The sequence below is a fragment of the Procambarus clarkii genome, chromosome 42 (genome assembly GCF_040958095.1).
Source record: "Procambarus clarkii isolate CNS0578487 chromosome 42, FALCON_Pclarkii_2.0, whole genome shotgun sequence".
NCBI lineage: Eukaryota > Metazoa > Arthropoda > Malacostraca > Decapoda > Cambaridae > Procambarus > Procambarus clarkii.
Window position 1 is genome coordinate 9,321,329 of NC_091191.1, and position 20,865 is coordinate 9,342,193.

Sequence of the window (20,865 nt, forward strand, 5' to 3'; positions counted from 1 at the left end):
AATTGTGCTTGTGTAAAATTAGCCCCTAAACTTTATTGTGTTTCTTGATATTCCCAGCTAATATAATTAGAAGCATATCAGTAAGGTTACTCTTCCTGACTAGAAAAATAACATGAAGAAAGTACAAATATAAAAGTAAAAGAATTTCAAACAACATAACGGTGTCAAATGAGGATTGCGGTGTCAATAGTAGTACTGCTACTACTATCAGATCAACTACCGAGGGAATTTAATTTTTTATTTAATTCATCATTGTACAGTATTTGCATGCAAGAACATCAAGCCACATTACATATTGATTCATTATCAAATCAAAATATCTCCAGGGATCATCATTAACCACAGTACTTGTCACATTACAATAATAAACCATCATAATAGGACATCTGAAGAAGTGAAACTTAACAAAAAATGCCTTATACATAGTAAAATGTACACCACTATAGTGGCCAGGTTGTTGATGTCAAGAAACACCAAGATGCGAAACAAAATTACTAGTAATGTGTACATAACTTACAAATTAAAGCTGAATGTCAAGTTGGTCTTTTGCTACATTGTCAAAACTGTTCATTGAATTATTGGAAGTGAAGATTTAAAGAATATATGTTTGTTAAAATATAGCACAATAATCTACCTGCTACATTAAACATATACTAGTTAAAATTTCTTCAACGATATATACAGTTTGCAACGAGCTTTACCATTATGTTTTCAAAGAAATTGTCCATTATTCTATGATACAACCTCGGTATCTATAATTTTACCCCTGCATGCCCCCTCCATACTTTATGTTTATTTATTAAACTTAATTTTTTTAGTTTTTTAATAAATCAATATTTACTTTATTAAAACAATTACAAATGCTTGCTTCAACAAACTAAATAGATGCTGGGTGGATTAAATGCTGAAGCTTTGTTAGTTGCTTATGATTTTTGTGCCAGCGACACATTTTGGCTATAAAACCCACAAGGAATAATATTGCTATCAACCCAATTACAATTGTGACAGAGATGATTAAGTAACCTCTCCAACCGTAACTTTTTAAATATCCTTTTACTTCTCGTATTAGGCTAGGCTCTTCGGTCTTGACTAAAGAACCTTCTAATTTGTCTAGATTAGGATCATTGTTGTTAAACTGGTCAGAGCTGATGTAAGCGACGAAGGAAGCTGAATTATCATCGTGACCATTCTGCCGTTTCTTTAGCCGTTTACCCTCTTTATGCTCCTCAAGTAAGCCTATATCGTGCACCTTTCTTCCTCCACTGCTGGTATGATTCTTATCTGCATTAACATTTGTGGGTTCTTCAGTTTGTTCATATTTTAGACTGGCTACATACGACACTAAAGAATACAACACGTGAAGAGCATTCATTTTATTGAAATTTTTATTTTCTATAATACTATCATTATGTTGATTCATTTTTGTTTTCAGATTTATTTGCTCATGTTCTTGATTTGAAACGTATGCCACAAGTGAATACAGATTGTAAAGTACAGTTATTTTTTTGTAATCATTACCAAGTGCATGAGTTTTCTTAGCTTTGGAGGTATATACTACTAAGTCACTAGTATTGGCTGATAATTGTTCTTCCTTGGCTGGGGTCTTAATTGCATTCTCATTTACTTGGAACTTTCCCATGGTTTTACTATTATTCTCAGTGCCACCTAAAAAGCTGGATTCCTTTTTTTCTATGATGTCATGATTACCAGACAAAAGATCATATATGCTGTACACATGTGCCGTGACATATTTATTTTTTTTGCTTTGGTTGGTTGCATTTATATTAGATTGCATTTCATTATATTTGCCTTTTACATGCTGGCTCATAGATGAATCAACTTCAGTGTAAGATGATTGTTCATGATCTTTGGCATCCTGTAACCGAAATTGCTCTTCGTAAATGGTGGTTTGAGTGCTACGTTGATCCTGTTGTATCACAGAATATTGAGTTGTAATGGTTGTTGAATTAATTAGCAGCAGTTTTGATGTATTAACTTGTACCAATGAGCCTTGTTTTTCTTCGCTGAGGCTTTGTGGCCCAAGTGGCTCTTTCATAGTCTTTGTATAGTATACGACTCTTCCCAAAGATTCTTGCTCTCTGCGAGAGAGTGTTTTTTGCACCTCGGGCTCTGGGATGACAGTCATCTTGGGTGTGTCATCAAATGTCAGATTATACAGCTCTGATTTATTTTCATTACTAATGGGTACTGCAAAGGCTTGCCATCTTCCCAACAGTGTTAGTGAACCCAGGGTTACCACAACATAGATCATCATTTTTCTGCAGAGGAAAACAAAATTATCAGACAGCTGAAAACATTTTATACAAGCTAACAGACATGTAGAAACATTCATATTAATTTGTCAGCACATGAATGCATATTTCTATACACCAACACAAGATACATTATACCACATACAATAGTCAGGGGGCTGACATTTATGCATACAAGATTGTCAAGAGAACAAAGATATCTGAATGGGTAGAACATGAACATTGGAAAAGAAGTGGAAACTAAATACCTGAATAAGCCACCGAGGCATTAGAAAGAATTTTGTGTCAATAATTTGTGTTATAGATTGTCCCGTCAGCATGGTCCAAATGTCTCCAACATGTTGGGCCCCAAACTCGGTTTATAGCTGAACAAACATATAATCTTTATGGGTTGTTATCCAAGGATTAATTGCAAGTCACATGATGCTAAGATCCCACTGAAACTTAACTATATTCACATGAAAACAACTAGTACAGAGTGAAGTTGCACTGGTTACCCTCAAACTGTGCCAGAGAAATTCTCAGTTATAATATACAGGTCTGGATGGGTAGAAAAGCACAGGAGAAACATTAAAGGTTCAACTAATCACCAATAATTACCTTACCTGGCTAGCTAAATGAAATGGTAGCAAAACTTAAGACAAACTAACACATTGTAAAATCATAATTACACCAAGAGCACAGCATATAATTTACTTTAGGGAACCGACTAACCCTTCCCTCTCGGCGGCATGCTACTTGGAAAAACTTAATACTTAACGTACAAGAGAGGTGTGTTCCAGGATTTCTATCTAGCCCACTGAAGTTTGAGAAGGGAAGTGGGGCAGCTATAGCCCCCTATCCATTTGTTGCCAAATTTACATAATTGACAATTGCAAGCAGATTTACTATTTAATGCAACCTTTTATATTTCCACTAGCTAGTAACAATCACCTACATGCATAAGAAATTTATACAGCAACAAAACATTAGCCCCCAATACTTGATATTGGTCTTAAAATCACAAATCCCCTTAAAGAGGGCCAATGGGGCCGACCCCAACCCACCTATGAGTCCCCCACCAGCCACACTTCCAAATTGAAAGAGGTTTGCTCCCAGGCGTCTGGCCTCCAACCTTTTAAAGAAAAGCAAACGGATCCTATTTTATAATCCCATTTTATAAGAGATTAAAACTGAAGCTATCATAACATTTCCTTTGGTGCAAAGCCAGGTAGGACCCCAGGCAAGGGTTCTCAAACTGGGCATGCGTAACAATTCCCCCCCCCCCCCCCCTTCCTTGGTGCTCTCGTGTTTATATATTCCAAGATTGTTCTACAGCTGCATATATATATCATCCAAGTGCCCTCCAGACACTTGGAAGTGATATATATGCAAGAACAATCTTGGAACACGAAAACACAGACACACACGTTAGAAAGTTTTATTTCAGCCTGAGGGTAGCGAGTAAATGAAATGACCTAAAAGACCAGGTTGTAGAGGCAAACTCAATTCACAACTTTAAAAGCACATACGATAATTAAACAGAAATCATTTCATTAGATAACCGGCGGCTAGAAAAACGGTATTCAAGATCTAGAGCTCTATCCTGTAGGCACAAATAGGTGAGAGCAAACACATACACGAACACCCTAGTAACTAGTTCAAAGGTCATAGACAGAAACTGGAGACGCAAAAGAGGCAGACATCAGAAAGAACCTTTTCAGTGTTAGAGCTGTCAATAAATGGTGTATACAAATACAAATATTTATTAAGGTAAAGTACATACATACAAGGTGAGATACAAAGTTGATGGATTTATAGATAGAGGTAGTACATACAATGCCTAAAGCCACTATTACGCAAAGCGTTTCGGGAAGTATGTTAGATGGAGTCTTCGTTGAAGCTAATTAGGTTCAAAATTTTAAATGTAAATATGATAAAAGCGTGAGAAATAAGTCATTACATTAATCTAGGAACGTTCAAACGGCGGGGCTAAGAGCCTAGCTCGACTCTGCGGGCACATCTAGGTGAATACCCTCGAATACGCACTACATCCACCTCGGAACATACATACATACACACACTACAACAATAAGAATATTCACTTTCACAAATAGAGTGGTAGACTGTTGGAACAAGTTAGGTGAGGTAGTGGTGGAGGCCAAAACCATCAGTAGTTGACGGTCAACTACTGTCAGTAATCTGACAGTAGTTTCAAAGCGTTATATGATAAAGAGTGCTGGGAATACGGGACACCACGAGCGTAGCTCTCATCCTGTAATTACACTTAGGTAATTACACACACAGACACAACCTTGGAACACACACACACACACACACACACACACAACCACCTCGGGACACACACTCACTTTCAAATATGATAGAGCCCAATAGGATGAGGAATCTGTACACCAGTTGATTGACAGACGGGACCAAAAAGTCAAAGCTCAATGACTGGATACCATATTAAAGTATCCTTTAATACCTTTTAATTGAAAGCAAGCACAACTATCATAGCGCAACTCGTACAAGCACAACTAAACGAGTTGTGCTTGTACGAGTTCAAACAACAACCACCTCGGAACACACAGACTAGACACCCTTGCCATATATAAATACTGAGTAACCTTGTTACAAACAGTAAGCATCTTTCCCAACTTTTCGCCACCTTCCCCTTATATGGGGCGATACATACATTTAATTAAGTTGCTTTGTTACGATCCATCGTAATGTTAGCCTTTGCATCGACCCCTCTCACAAAATATTTGCCAAAGACTGTGCTTATTTTTAATAAACAAGAACTACGTGTTCAAACTATCGACCGCAAACTGGCCATTGATCATAGCCTCGTGTCAATACGATCCCATGGGGGTAGAAATAGCCTAAGCTACTCTATCCCTTTGAGATGTATTTTTTCTTGTCTCAATAAACATACTTGAAACTTGAATACGATCCCTAACAGCCGACATGCTGCTTTTTGGTCGAAGTCGGACACAAAATACTTTATTTTGCAGGCATGATAATGTTGTCTTTCAAACAACTGATAGTGTGTTTGACGAATCTTACTTTCTGTGAAGACGACAGATAAATAGAGAACCAGAGACCGTCACTAGAGAACTACCTTCCTTGCACATCGCTCCTACTTTGCTCTGAAATGTTTTCCATTGATGTAAACAGTACAAATTAAAATTGTCTACTTCAAGTTTTCGGTTCCATCATCAAACATCCAGCCTGGGAATGTGGCCCAATTGGTGCTGTGTTTGCCATCTTATTCATAGTATCACTTGAAATACAACCATTCTGGAACTAACCTTGATTTATCTCTTAAACAGCAAGAATCCTGACGTTCCTAAACAAGAGCCAGCTGACCTGCCTCTACCCTGTGTCCCTGGGGACTGAATAGAGCCCTAATACCTGCAACTGTGATAGAATCCTTGGAATATATTAAATAACAAACTGATGCTAGTTTACTTATGCTGTCAACCACTAGATGACGTTAGCGACGCTCTACTGATTGCCGTGTGGTTTCCCCCATGGACCAAGCATGAGTCTTGGTTCCTATTAGAGCAAAGTTGATTTCCCGTTTTGAGAAAATCAACTTTGTTGATTTTCAACTGAACCAGTTCAACTGGTTCAGTTTAATTGGTTTAGACTTTGTTGAACCAGTTCTACTTTGTTGAACCAGTTCTACTTTGTTGAACCAGTTCTACTTTGTTGAACCAGTTCAATTTGAATCTATTTTTCCTGTACTTGTTTGCTTTTCTCTTTCTCTGTGTGGTAGCAACTCCTGATTGACCAACAGAGAGGGTGATGTATGTGGCTGTCAAGGTGGATACACAAGTGTAGTCCCGCGCCACTTGTTTGTCATTTCTCCATGAGGTAGTGTGATTCCATCCGGTCGACCAGCGAGAGTAGTAGAGTTACAGCTCATTAGATTATGGGGCTCTCTCTCTGCTGGACATTGGGCAGAGGAGAGGTTCCTCTTAATGATGTCGTTAACCTCATTGTGTCTTGCGTGTCAACCCCCTTGATTTCCAGCAGTGCAGGCCATGTGATTCATCTGCATCTGCTTTTCTACAAATACACTTATACACAGGGTGGATAGGGGCAGCAAGGCAGAGGGCAACTGTAATACAAAGCTGCTGTGGGTCAAGACGTGTGTTTTTCGCAGCCTCAGGGACTGCCCAAAGGAAATCCCCTGTATAATAATAATAATATAATCATTTTATTTAGGTAAGGTACATACATAAAGAGATTTTACAAAGTTTGTTGGCTTTATAGATAGAGCTAGTACATACAATGCCTAAAGCCACTATTACGCAAAGCGTTTCGGGCAGAGCGCGTATGGGGAGCGCGAACAGCTTGAGGCGAGCACAGTCACTAGAGATTATCGTTGCCTCCAGCAAAGCTGTGGTTTCTTTGTCTACGATGGGGCTATACCAGCTGGACTGTTCGTTGGCTCTCAGTTGGGTTGGTCTGAGTGCTGGGTCTGCCAGGATACCCAATTTTTTGCTGCATTCCATGTAGCAGGGGTCATATATATAGGTGAAAGAGGGCCGTGACGATCTCTGTCAGGAACCCGTAGGTGCGGGACCGGGCCGTCCACCTCCTGGGGCTCGTGCGGCCCCCAGGCTCTGCTTCAGGAGGCTGGTGTCGTTCTTGCCCTTGATGGGGTGGTTCTTCTCCGGCCCCGACCACGGCGGTCTCCGGATTTGGAGTCCCTGTGCCTTCTCTCACCAACTTCGAGGTCAATTCCGGAGCATCACAGTTCCTGCGACGGCGCTGGAACCAATCGTATTGGCGTTTGGCTTTACATTTTAAACTTTCGGCGCCTTGGAGAGGGGGGTGGAGACCTGCTGCATGGGTAACAGCTTCTCCGTATCAACCTACCCTGGCTTTGCGCCCTGGTGAGGCCACTCCAGACCGACAACCAGAGCGCAACTCCATAGTCTCCTGAAACTGTTGTTGTTATAGATTCAGCTACTCGGAACAAGTTCCAAGTAGCACGGGCTATGGTGAGCCCGTGGTGGACTTACCTGGCACAGGAGCGGTGCTGGCTCCTGAGACTGATGGATGCCTGCTATATACATCATATACTGCATATATTAGAGGATATATATATATATATATATATATATATATATATATATATATATATATATATATACATATATACATATATATATATATATATATATATATATATATATATATATATATATATATATATATATATATATATATATATATATATATATATATATATAATCATATATCAGTCCACAGCACTAATTATAATTTTTCTAGGCTGAGGCTCTAGTTAATAAGTGGCATAAACCTGCAGTGACACCCAATGGGGTTAGGATACGTGCACCTAAATAATATCGCTGTAAATGAAATACAAAACAGCATTACTACATCAGGAAAAACAAACATTGTTTACATTTTGGTTCCTTGGTGAGGCAGGTGGGCCATAAACATTACCTGGTCAACGCTCTCACTCACCACTATCACCCTCCAGCGAAATTATTACAGGAAATGCCAGCAAATGTGGCAACTATCCGGAAACCAGAGACAAAATTAATATCCGAAAGATATCCTAGCGACGTATTTCTCTCATATCTTATACCTATTGCTGTGTTGGAGAATTTCATTTCCGTCTTATGGAAAATATTCGTGGATATAGTTTCGTTGATGAATTAAAAAAGTATTCCCCTAGTATTGGAAATAGAGAGATTGCTGTTTGTAGAATCTCGTTGCATCCAGCCAATGGCGATGCTTGATATTAATGACGTCACGGGGTGTCTAGGCTCACAACATATTCATCCAATCGTGTTACCGTGCTTTCGTGACGTCATGAAGCAACCTATGCTCACAGCATACTCGACCAATGGCGTGCACGGGATCACGTGACGTTTTAAAACGTCATCTGTATGAGTCATCGGGTTGAAAACTTCATCTCTGACGCTCCTGTCAGAGGCGGCAAATCCGAATACTGGAGCAAACCTCCTATTGGTCTACAGGTGTAGTATATATACGAACGGCATCAAGCTCTTCTATATCGTTCATGTTATTGCTTAAAATGTGGTATCTTAGCTTAACAAATAAATTAAGGAAATGATAAATCTATTACTTAGTATACCGCACACAAATTTTGATTATTCTACACCTGCATCTCCTCAGCGAGTAATAGGAAAACAACCTCGTACAGGTGTTGACGGTCTGGGAGATGCCTGCCTTATGACGTCACTGTACAACTCTCTATCGTTCACTTCCCAAATTCTTTCGCTTGCAAAAGATTTTTTTTGGTTTTGAAGGCAATAATTGTTGCTATACTGACTGAACATTCTGGGTAATCTTAGACGACAGATCACGGTTGCCAAAACTGCGATTCAACAATATTTTAAAACTTAAGAGACAATATAGCTTTACCTTAACTCTGTTAGCATTAAAGTAACATTAAAAACTACTTTTATTATACAGGGACAGTAACTATGCGGAAAAAGTTAAGATAGAAATATAGAAATAAATATAAATACTTTGTAAATTTTGGCAAACGATATGTATGAAGGAGCAGGCGTACCTGCAGGCAGGAGCCTGCTACCTGTTCAGTTTTGTCCCCCACGTGTGCGCGGGAGAGCTCCCATCACACACCTGTCATCCTCCTCAAATATCCGCAACAGCAACACGAGAAAGTGAAGTGTATATATGTGTGTGTGTGTGAGAGAAGACCGCGGCTCTCCACTAGCATCAAGATGTGACCCTCCACAGTAACTGAGGCGCTACGGCTTGTGTTCAGTTCGTAGGTGAGACTTCTACGGCGTGAGTAGGAGTCCGTCACGGCTTGTGTTGAGTTCATTTGATGCGATCAAATTAATGCCAACCTAGACCAAGGTGAGGTCCGGCTGTGTTAGCTTTGGTTCTAAAGCTAACAAGAGCTAAGAAGGACCACGTACACGGACAGTTCCCCCCCCCAGGACCACGTACATGGATAGTTTCCCAGGGACCACGTACATGGATAGTTTCCCAGGACCACGTACATGGATAGTTTCCCAGGACCACGTACATGGATAGTTTCCCAGGACCACGTACATGGATAGTTTCCCAGGACCACGTACATGGATAGTTTCCCAGGACCACGTACACGGACAGATAACAGGATCACGAACTAAGAACAACCCGGACGATGACCACACAACTAAAGAAGCCAACAAAAACAGACCTTTCCGCCATGTCAAGTGTTAGCAAGTAAGTTAGGACACTTTGTTTACTTTTGTTTGCTTTGTTTAGCGGCATAGCGAAAACCCAACTGAAAATTTCAGGAAGAGTTTCACTATAAACGAGAAAAAACTTTCACTACAAATTTTGTCAGGAACTTCACTGAAAACTTCAGTGAAAAACCTATTGAAAACTTAACTGAAATTTTTACTGGAAACTTTAGCGAAAATTTCACCAGAAGCGCTGAGGAAATTTTTGTTCAGGATAGCAAGTGGACGAAGAGGAAGGGTAGGGTATGTATGGGGAAAGAGTAGGGTATGTATGGGGAAGTGGAAGGAGAGGGCATGTATGGAGAAGAGGAGGGACATACACCTGCGTCATTGACTACACATGCTCACTAGTCAAAATTGCGTCGGTCATAAAAATCAAATCATAAACAGGGGTGGTTGACGGGCATCTTAGCACCTGCCCCCACCTCAAGGTACTCCCGGAGGACGACCAGCGAACGTGGGCACAGGTAGAGGATGGAAACACACATGAACCAAACACATGTATGGTTCATGGAACCATACATGTGTTTCTACTCGTATTGAACTGCTCATAGGCAGCTGTTTCTACTATGTATGGAACTGCTCGTAGGCAGCTGTTTCTACTATGTATGGAACTACTCGTAGGCAGTGAGAGTGGTAAACAAATGGAATGAAGCTGAACCTGAGGTTACCTTGATGTTACCTTGAGGTGCTTCCGGGGCTTAGCGTCCCTGCGGCCCGGTCGTCGACCAGGCCTCCTCGTTGCCGGACTGGTCAACCAGGCTGTTGGACGCGGCTGCTCGCAGCCTAACGTATGAATCAAAGCCTGGTTAGTCAGGTATCCTTTGGAGGTACTTATCAAATTCTCTTGAACACTGTGAGGGGTCGGCCAGTTATGTCTCTTATGTGTAGTGGAAGCGTGTTGAACAGTCTCGGGCCTCTGATGTTGATAGAGTTCTCTCTCAGAGTACCTGTTGCACCTCTGTTTTTCAACGGGGGTATTCTGCACATCCTGCCATGCCTTCTGGTCTCATGTGGTGTTATTTCTGTGTACAGGTTTGGGACCAGCCCCTCTACTATTTTCCACGTGTAAATTATTATGTATCTCTCCCGCCTGCGCTCAAGAGAATACAGATTTAGGCTCTTTAGTCAGTCCCAATAGTTTAGATGCTTTACCGAGTGAATTCTAGCAGTAAAGGATCTCTGCACGCTCTCCAGGTCAGCAATTTCTCCAGCAATTCTCTCCAACTTAACTGATTGTCCAGGGGAGGGGCAGGGAGGGATATTAAAAGTGTTGGAGGGAGGAAAGATCCTGTTAGTAAGCAGGAGACATTTGTAAACAAGCATATTACTTGAGACAAACAACACAATGGATGAAATACCACTGATAAACAGTTTATCTAATCTTTCAAGTTTACAGTGTTTTCTCTTGTTTTTGTCTTCGCCCTTTATCTCCTCCTCCTTCTCCTCCTCCTCCTCCTCTCTATCTTCCACCACTAATGGTCTTCCGAGGCAGGACACCCAAGGTAGTGTTCTCTCTGGTCCATTGGTTCAGGTAGCTGCCGTGTCCACTACACCCACATCCCCAGCCAGGGCTCCGTGTCCCCCACCACCACCACCACCAACACCACCAACTTGTTAAGATTCAGCTTCTAGGAACAAAAAGTTGCAAGTAGCACGGGCTATGGTGAGCCCGTAGTGGACTTACCTGGCACAGGAGCGGGACTGTAACTCCCAACACGGAGGGGAGAGGGGGGGGGGGACCAGCAGGTGGTTAAGACAGCAGGGGGGGGGCGGGAAGGTAAGGAGTCTGGCAGTAAAGCACGAGGAGTTACTACAGGCGCCAGTCACAAGGTTGTGTTGACATGATTGCCTTCTGGGAAATATCGCGCCCACAGATTTGTTCTTAAATTTCAACATCAAATGCACAGGTATACACGAGTCACGTACTCACCTAGTTGTGCTTGCGGGGGTTGAGCTCTGGCTCTTTGGTCCCGCCTCTCAAACGTCAATCAACTGGTGTACAGGTTCCTGAGCCTATTGGGCTCTATCATATCTACACTTGAAACTGTGTATGGAGTCAGCCTCCACCACATCACCTAATGCATTCCATTTGTGTGTGTGTGTGTGTGTGTGTGTGTGTGTGTGTGTGTGTGTGTGTGTGTGTGTGTGTGTGTGTGTGTGTGTGTGTGTTTTAAGAGTATACATGTATTGATGTTGTTTTACAAGACAAGTTCCTTGGACGAAGAAGATGCTCTTGACAGATTAATCTGCAACCATTTGCTTGAAAGTAAAATAATTAAATTTATTATCATCCGTGATTTGAGTTTACTGTGGGTAGTGAGATGAGTGATACCTGACACCTGTATGGTTCCTCCCTGACGCGAGTGACACCTACATAATGACACAGGATTATCAACAGTAATCAGGCAGGAAAATGCTGCCCGTTAGCACACACAGACAGACCCACAACAGTACCTACCGTTAACAGACCCTTGTTACCGTTTCCATGCAAGAGGCAACAGTGTGTACCCAAGCTCTTCCCTTCCCTACATGTGCCTATCTCTCTCTCTCTCTCTCTCTCTGTGGTCATAGCCGTTCGCTCTATCAGTTGTTTAATACCTGTCGTGTTTCTCATAGTATTTACGTATTAATCTTTTATTCGTGTTTCCATGTTCTACTCTTCCACGCTTACGCTGCATAGTCGAGGGTGGGTCTCGCGTAGGTTATATATGCAAGGGTTCTTAAGGCTTCCTTGGCCAAGTTCTTGAAGTTATTCGGATGTTTCTCGAGGTCCTCTTGCATAGCCAAACTGTCTTCCTCTCCTCTGACTGTTTTGATTAGTTTTTGTGATATATGGAACAGCTGTGTGGGTGACACGTATAGAATATCTTTGGGTGACACATATGGACTATTTGATGAGGGGGGGGGGGGGGGAAGCTCACACATGGAACACTGAGACACATATGGAACATTGGTAGGGTGACACATACGGGTAGACTAAACATCTATAGTTTCTAAGCAGTCCCCGTGGCGCAGTGGTAACACAGTCGCCTGGCGTTTCGCAAGCGCTTTGGCCTGGGTTCGTATCCTGGCCGGGAAAGAATAACTGGGTGCCAATCCTTAACTGTAGCCTCTGTTCGCCCAACAGTAAAATGGATACCTTGGCTGTACCACCGCCCGCGGGATGGGTATGGGGTGCATAACAAAGAAAGAAACTAAATTAGTTGTCAAACGATTTGGCGGGTCGTATTCCAGGGACCATAGGATTAAGGACTTGCCCGAATCGCTACGCGTGCTAGTGGCTGTACAAGAATGTAAGAACACGAGTATATATATAAATAAACAACAAAATCCTGTAACATATGGGTATACGGAACATTTGCGTGTTGACACATACAGGTGTACGGAACACCTGTGTCTTCCTCACACCTGTGCTGGCCGCTACTGGGGTGGGGGTGCGAGGGGTTCAGTTCCCAAACAAATGCCATTTCTGGTCCTCTGGTCAGGCGGTGGGGTGAGGTGGGGGTTGATAGACAAGATAAGATATCACTTAGTATCCTCTCTTCCTCCACCGCCCCCCCCCTTCCCCCCAAAGTTACACATACGCTGGTACATATCTCAGGATTGCTGGTCTTATCTTGCACGTTTCAGGCAAACTTAATAGCCGAGCCTTGCGATGGCCATTTCAGTGTCGCAAACAGCGGGAACATGTCGCAACCGCGTTGGCGCGAAGGGTGAAAACCTGGCAACATTGAGTTACAAAGCCTCCCAAGATTACTAACTAAACAACGCAAGCAAATTAACCTCGGGGGAGAGAAGGCAGGGAGAGAGGGAAACAATGGTATTTATTCTCTATTTCTCTCTCTCTCTCTGTCTCTCTCTTTCCTCTATGTCTCTCTCTCTCTCTCTCTCTCTCTCTCTCTCTCTCTCTCTCTCTCTCTCTCTCTCTCTCTCTCTCTCTCTCTCTCTCTCTCTCTCTCTCTCTCTCTCTCTCTCTCTCTCTCTCTCTCTCTCTCTCTCACTCTCTCTCTCTCTCTGGGGGGGTTGCCGTGCGGCGCCGTGGCAACCTCTGGCAGCGGGAGCGGCAGCCATGCGGCACAAGTGGCAACCTCCTCCCACTCGCCCTCTGGTGGCCAGTGCACCAGTTACTCTGCCAGTGGGCGCACCGTGATGTGGATTTGTCCGTGATGGCTGTTTATTAAGTTCCCTCTTGTCTCTTTCCCTCTTTATTACTCTGGGGACCTGTGTTGGAAATTTGCCATCTTGTGTGATCTAAGGATTGTGACTGTGGATATACAGAGTGGTATAACACCAGCCCTCCACGATGGATGTAAAGGAGATACCTTAACCGAAACAGGTGAGTACCGAATAAATGAGCTTATGTTTTCAGGTTAAAATTTCCTACTCCCTGATACTGTACGGAGGGGGTATGAGGCCGGTAACTGATACTTGTGGAATGATAAGGTGAGAGAGGGGGAAAATTTCATGCTGGGAGTGGTCATATGGCGGAGATCAGAGGGTAAATGCGAGCCTCCGTGTAACCGCGAGATCCGCCAGGCGGAACGATGCGGAGTTTTGCAACCTCAGGTGTAGCAGCGCTCCTGTGGTGGCCGCCAGTGACGCAGTCTACACCCCTACAGCTGGCCGATGGGGTGTGTGTATGTGTATGTATGGGGGGGGGGGACAGGGCGGCCATACACACCCGGGATATACGGGATAGTGGTGGTGTGGGGACAGGGGGGGGGTCTCTGGTACCCTTCAGGAGAGAGGGACATATCGATCTCCTCTGAAACACCTGACGCTGTTTTCCAGTGGGGTTCGTACCGTTTCTTTTTTTTTAAGCGCGGCTGCCCATCACCTTAATGGCTCTGTCAACACTCTTCCGTGTCCCAAAATTCGGGCGATTGTAGTAGATTGTTGGAGATTAAGTTTATAAGGGTGAGTAGCTCGTACCAGGACGTGCGAGGAACTCCTGGACGGCTTCACTCTCAGTACCTTCAAATATACATTCACTCCTTCATGACTTTGGAAAGTTATGCAAATTATAAAGACTGTAGACGTCACGTGACCAAGGGGGGAGTGAGGGTGGGGGGAGGGGGAGGCTGCATGGAGTAAGGAACATGTGTAACAATAGTGAACGTGAAGTATGAGGAATGAGAGTGAAGAGTTAAGTGTGAGGTCTAAGGGCAGTGCAAAAAGTAAAAGTGGTAGCATGATTAGTAGAGAATGAGTATGAAGAATGTATGGGAACCGCCCTGAAGAGAGAGATAAACAAATTGACCATAAAATATTACGACAATTATGACTATTGGGAATAGCCTAAACTACTCTATCCCTTTGTATCTTATTTTCTCAATAAACGTACTTGAACGTTATGACCATCAATAATAATAATTACAATTTTCATTACTGTTATTATTATCGTCCGTAATATTCTTATTGTTACCGCGAGTACTTCTAATTCTATACTGGAATAGATAGGATAGATAAAGCCAGATATACCACCACGGTAGATATAAATATACAGATATATATATGACCCGTAACACAGGTGGTACACGCACAAGGGGACACAAATGGACACTGAGTGCCCAAATGAGCCACACAGACATTATAAATAAGTTTTTCAGTGTCAGAGTAGTTAATAAATGACATGCACGCGTAGTGATATGGTGGAGGCAGACTCCATTTACAGTTTCATATGTAGATGTGATAGAGCCCAATAGGCTCAGGAACCTGTACACTAACTGATTGACAGATGAGAGACGGGACCAACTCAACCCTCACAACCAAAATTATGTGAGTACTGGTAATGATTAATCAATATATTAACATACCAAATAAAGCTGATATTAATATTCCTATAAATGGATTTTCATATCAGTTTCTCACTATTGCAACCCAAACAAATAAAATCACATTAATGCAATCCTACAGATAAATACATTTCCCTCAAAATCTGAACATAAGACTGACAGACAGAAAGTCAGACAAACACACAGAGATCTGTAGATAGCACACAGTACAAGCAAAGGCAAAATCTGAACAACTTTAAGTCGCATTTCGTCAATGACTTTCATGTTTAGGGTCAGTAGCCTCGCATTGTGGGAAATTGGTTGGAGCTCTTTTGTTTCACGTACGAGTTAATTAATAAATGGTTAATAAATTAGTGCCAAACCCCCAATGGACGGCGCTCTGGTATCATTGGACGAGGCTCTGGTATCACTGGATGAAGCTCTGGTATCATTGGCGAGTTGTGGATGGGGCTCTGATATAATTGGACGGTGATGAATGTTTTTTTTCTGTCATTGGAGAGTTGTGGACGGGGCTCTGATATAATTGGACGGTGATGAATGGGGCTCAGCAATCACTGGACAGTGATGAGCGGGTGTCTGGTGTCAATGGACAGTATTAGACGTACTCTGATAACTTTGGACGGTTATGAACCAGTTCTGGTATCAATGGATGGGACGTTTATCACTGGACGGTGATGAACGGAGCTCCGGTCAGTGGACGGAGCTCTGGTATCACTGGACGGTGATGGATAGGGCTCAGGTATCACTGTTTACGGTGATGATCGGGGTTCATGTATCAATGGACGGGACTTTGGTATCACAGGACAGTGATGTCAGGTCTCTGGGATCAGCAGTAGACGGTACCGTGGTATCAGTGGACGGGGTTCTAGTACCAGGTGTCTTTCTATTGAGTTGAATATTGTGGTCCAGTTGTTTGAGTGTCTGCCTGAAGTGTGTGTGTGTGTGTGTGTGTGTGTGTGTGTGTGTGTGTGTGTGTGTGTGTGTGTGTGTGTGTGTGTGTGTGTGTGTGTGTGTGTGTGTCAGGGTTATCTTTGACCGCACACGCAGTCTCGTGCAAATATTGATCATTGGCCAGCATGCAACATGTCTATCAGATATGTGTGTGTGTGTTTACTTACCTATATGTGTGCTAAGGGGGGTACACCACTGATCACTTCAGGGGGCTCAGAGGCGCTTTGTTGAAGCTCCAGGTGTGTTGGACAGGTGGCTGGAGGGAGAGGGACAGGGGTAAGGGTAAATAGAGGGGAGGATGAGGGTAGTAGAAGGGTAAAAGTAAGGGGAGAGAGAAAGGGAGGGTTAGGGTACATAAGAACATAAGAATAATGGTGACTGCAGAAGGTCTATTGGCCCATACGAGGCAGATCCTATTTATAACCAGCCAATCCCACTCATATACATGTCCAACCCACGTTTGAAACAATCAAGGGACCCCCCACCTTCACCACGTTACGTGGTAATTGGGTCCACAAATCAACCCAGTATTTACCCAGGTAACCAGTATTTACCCAGGTCTTTCCTAAATCTAAACAAGTGTGAGTGTCTTACTTTGTTTTCTCATGGAGCTGCGATTGGTTTTTTAAGGTTTTCACATGTATTTCAGTATACATGGCTCTGCATAGATGAATGCTGTGTACCATTCACATATACACACTCAGATGCGTGTGTACATGTTTTCATACAAGTTTGATACATTTTCATACATTTCATACACACTTAGGGGTGCATGTGCGTGTATTAAGGACGTATCACACTGTGTGAGTTAGGGGCTGTATTTAAATATGCTACTCCTGTACCTTCGAATATACATCTGTATTATGTTACTATGTGTGTATATTTGATGTGTATATTATTATTATCATATTGGTAGGGGGATCTGGGAGGGTTTCATGGGTGTGTGTGGAAGAGGGTGCTGGTGGTGTGGTGGGGGGTGTGGTGGGGGTGTGGTGGGGGGTGTGGTGGGGGTGTGCTGGTGGTGTGGTGGGGGGTGTGGTGGGGGTGTGGTGGGGGTGTGGTGGGGGGGTGGAAGGGGTTGTGGTGGGAGAGATGGGGAGAGGGGGGGGGGGGGGGGGGAAATGGCGTCCTGACCCACTGCTCGCTGTGAATGGAAGTCTCCACTGCCCACACGCGCGGGCGCACGCACACCAACCTCACCTTTTATTGAGTATACAAGCTCCTGACTATTCTGCAGTTACGGGATCACCATAGCCCGTGCTACATGGACACTTCGTTCTGAGTAGCTAAATCTAAAACAACAACAACAACATCTGCAAATTAGCCATATACCTGAGCGCTTTCGTTTGATAATTTCTCAGCTACAAAATTAGCACAGACATGATTACGAAATTGGACAGTAACAACTAGTGCATAAACTTAATTTATTTAGCAAATGGCTATAATGTTTATAATACGAGACAATACAAATGGCAGTTTATATTGTGTATTATAATTTAACAATCGACTTGAGAATGGTCCAGACAATCGACTTGAGAATGGTCCAGGACGGACCGAAACGTCGTCGTCCCTTCAACTTCTAGTGTGTGGTCTGGTCAACTTAATTTAACAACTTACTAATTTAATTTATTTAGTTATTTAGGTTAACTAAAGATTACCCAAGATTTTGGGGTAACCTATAATTCTTGGCTAAGATTTTGGGTAACCTATAATTCTTGGCTAAGATTTTGGGTAACCTATAATTCTTGGCTAAGATTTTGGGGTAACCTATAATTCTTGGCTAAGATTTTGGGGTAACCTATAATTCTTGGCTAAGATTTTGGGTAACCTATAATTCTTGGCTAAGATTTGGGGTAACCTATAATTCTTGGCTAAGATTTGGGGAAACCTATAATTCTTGGCTAAGATTTCGAGTATTATGTAATTTTGGGAAGGGACGAGCACAAAATCGTTGAGAACTATGCTAAAATACACCAATATGGGCGCCAGAGTTGAGCTTGATAGTAGACGATATTTGGCGGGAGAGGACAAAGAGCTTTATAGCGCCTTCTTAAAGCTAGAAGACGACCAGCGCTTTATCCACACACACACACACACACACACACACACACACACACACACACACACACACACACACACACACACACACACACACACACACATCGATCCACGACCCCAAGGGAGTGTACACACACACACACACACACCGGGGGCACACAGACCAACCTCCGCACGCTATCCAACTCATTAACGTGTCGCGACATACACGCCTGAAGGCTGTCGCGCCCTCTCTCGCCTCAAATCACCTACACCGTCCAAGGCGGGTTGTTGGGAGCAGTATGTTAGCAGCAGGAAGCGCTTCATGTACACCTGCGGCTAAATCATTCGTGTGGCAAGTGTCGTATTCAGCTATATATCAGATCAGTCTTATGAGTGAAGGAAATAGCGGGAAATGGTCGAAGGGTCAAGGTGAGGAGACCAGAGGAGATACCAATAAGGGAATACCAAATGTAGAGAAATAAGGGAGGATGAAGAATGCCAAAGGCTACAGCAAGAACGAAGAAGCTTGAGGGAATAAGAGGTATGAAAGGAGGTGAAGGGGGGGGGGGAAGGGGAAGAAATGGTAAGAAGGGAGAAGGGAGTAATGACGGAGAATGTGAAGGCGGGGAAGGGCAAGGAGGGAGTAACTGCTCGCCAAGTATAAGCAGATGATTACACCCACAAAGAAAATGTAATTTCAGAACCAAAATAGCACCTGGAGCACCGAGCAGACATAAGGCCCGTGATTGTGAGGCAGCAGTCACTTACACAACAGGAGGACGGTGTCCGGTTTACCCAGCATAATAAAGACGTTTGTGAATAAGTTATCAGGAGATTCCAGGTGGTCTTCATAGCTGAGATGACAACTTGGTGCTGGAGAATGATGCTAGCCCTTCGCAACAAAATTTAAAATCATAGGCACATGCATGATAAGAATGTGCATTAGCTTTTTCGTCAGACTGATCCCGGAGTTGAAAGACGACAGCCAGCCGTGAGGGTAGATTAAAGCTAGTTAGTGAAGCCTGCTTTCAACCGGTTGGACCCGAGTTCAATTCCCGGATAGTAAGAAATGGGGGGCGTGGTTGCGGGAATGAGTGGGTGCATAATTTGGAATCGTAGTTGATTGGAGAATAGGCTTGGTTAGACCAGGAATACTCACCTTATGTTTGCTGGGATTGAGCTTCAGCACTTTGGTCCTGCCTCTCTGCCTACAATGAACTGGTATATTGGTTCCCAAACTGTATATGGGACCTGCCTTCACCACCTCACTTGATATTGCATTGTATTCCGTCACTATTATACTGTGGAAATTCTTTCAAATATCTGTTGCTCATTTGGGCACTTAGTTTCCACCTGTGTCCCCTTGTTCGTGTACCACCCGTGATAAATAAACTGCTCTTGTCTGCCCGGCCAAACTTGCAATCATGTTCCCCCCTAGCTCTTCTGTCTTCCAGCGACGCGAGATTCAATTTCTTTAGTCTTTCCTCATAACTCATCCATCTGGGAAGGGAGAGACGATTGGTCACTGACCCTTAACTGTTCCCCCAGCAGTAATTGGGGGCTTGGTTGAATGATGATTGTCAGGGTGTGTTCGAGGGCACACCGGCTGAGTAAGGTTGTTGTTGTTATAGATTCAGCTATTCGGAACAAGTTCCAAGTAGCACGGGCTATGGTGAGCCCGTAGTGGACTTACCTGGCCCAGGAGCGGTGCTGCAGAGTAAGGCTTAAGCTAAGCTGTTAAAGGGAGAGTAATCCTGTTTACAGGAGTCAGACGTCATCTGCTCCTGAAATTAACCATCACCCAAACAGAGAAACATAAGATATCGAAGTCTGAACCAGTTCATTGTAGGCAGAGAGGCGGGACCGAAGTGCTGAAGCTCAATCCCAGCAAACATAAGGTGAGTATTCCTGGTCTAACCAAGCCTATTCCCCAACCAACTACGATTCCAAATCATGCACCCACTCATTCATGCAATCACGCCCCCCATTTGATGACGATTGTTGGTAGTTTATTGTGCACCCCATACTCATCCTGTGAGCGGTAGCGCAAAAAGCATTACAGAGGGCACAAAAGATCTTTATCAGACCTCATCTTAGATTATTACATAAACAATTTCATCTATCCTTCACACCTTATAGTTACAATGTCAGCTAGTTACAGAGAAAGTGCTATTTCAAGCGCTATATATTTACAGTAAGTCGTCATACATTAATGGTAGGTCTTATCGCTAATATATAATAGTTTGACCAATGGGGATATTACAGAGTCATAGGGGAGCTGCGTAATTGTGAGATAGTGAGTACCGAAGCCCTCTTTATTGAGAGATAGTAACTAGTGATGCACCATTTATTGTGAGAAAATGAGTGGAATGACACTTCATTTATGTGACGGGAACGACTCTTCATTTGTTGTGAGATAGTGAGTGGAATGACTCATTATATAGTGTGAGATAATGAGTAAAATGACCCATGAACGGTGATGGTGTGTCCTCCTGTACTGTGAGATAGAAAAATAAATGGTTCCTAGCTTACTGTGATATAGTGAATGGAATG

At 43.1% G+C, this 20,865-nt stretch overlaps 2 protein-coding genes across 9 annotated transcripts in view; one reads left to right on the forward strand and one right to left on the reverse strand.

Moving 5' to 3' along the window:
• Positions 1-224: 224 nt before the first annotated feature.
• Positions 225-20,865, reverse strand: part of LOC123770280 (uncharacterized) — a 92,551-nt gene continuing 71,910 nt past the window's right edge. Inside the window, exons 1-2 of one of the 5 annotated variants that reach the window (XM_045761983.2) lie at positions 5,567-5,680; positions 225-2,279 (exon numbers count right to left, since the gene is read on the reverse strand). In XM_045761983.2, coding sequence (XP_045617939.1) covers positions 878-2,275 — 1,398 coding nt within the window. In that variant the 5' untranslated portion in view covers positions 2,276-2,279; positions 5,567-5,680 and the 3' untranslated portion in view covers positions 225-877. Of the gene's footprint in view, positions 2,280-5,321; positions 5,538-5,566; positions 5,681-20,865 lie in introns of those variants that run through there. The other 4 variants (XM_045761982.2, XM_069339879.1, XM_069339878.1 and 1 more) reach the window with 4 other exon arrangements.
• The window catches only part of LOC123770276 (mitogen-activated protein kinase kinase kinase 13), a 116,166-nt gene continuing 104,188 nt past the window's right edge, over positions 8,888-20,865 (forward strand). For 2 of the 4 annotated variants that reach the window (XM_069339876.1, XM_045761974.2), the window contains exon 1: positions 8,888-9,503. In XM_069339876.1, coding sequence (XP_069195977.1) covers positions 9,442-9,503 — 62 coding nt within the window. In that variant the 5' untranslated portion in view covers positions 8,888-9,441. Of the gene's footprint in view, positions 9,504-13,615; positions 13,863-20,865 lie in introns of those variants that run through there. The other 2 variants (XM_045761975.2, XM_045761976.2) reach the window with 2 other exon arrangements.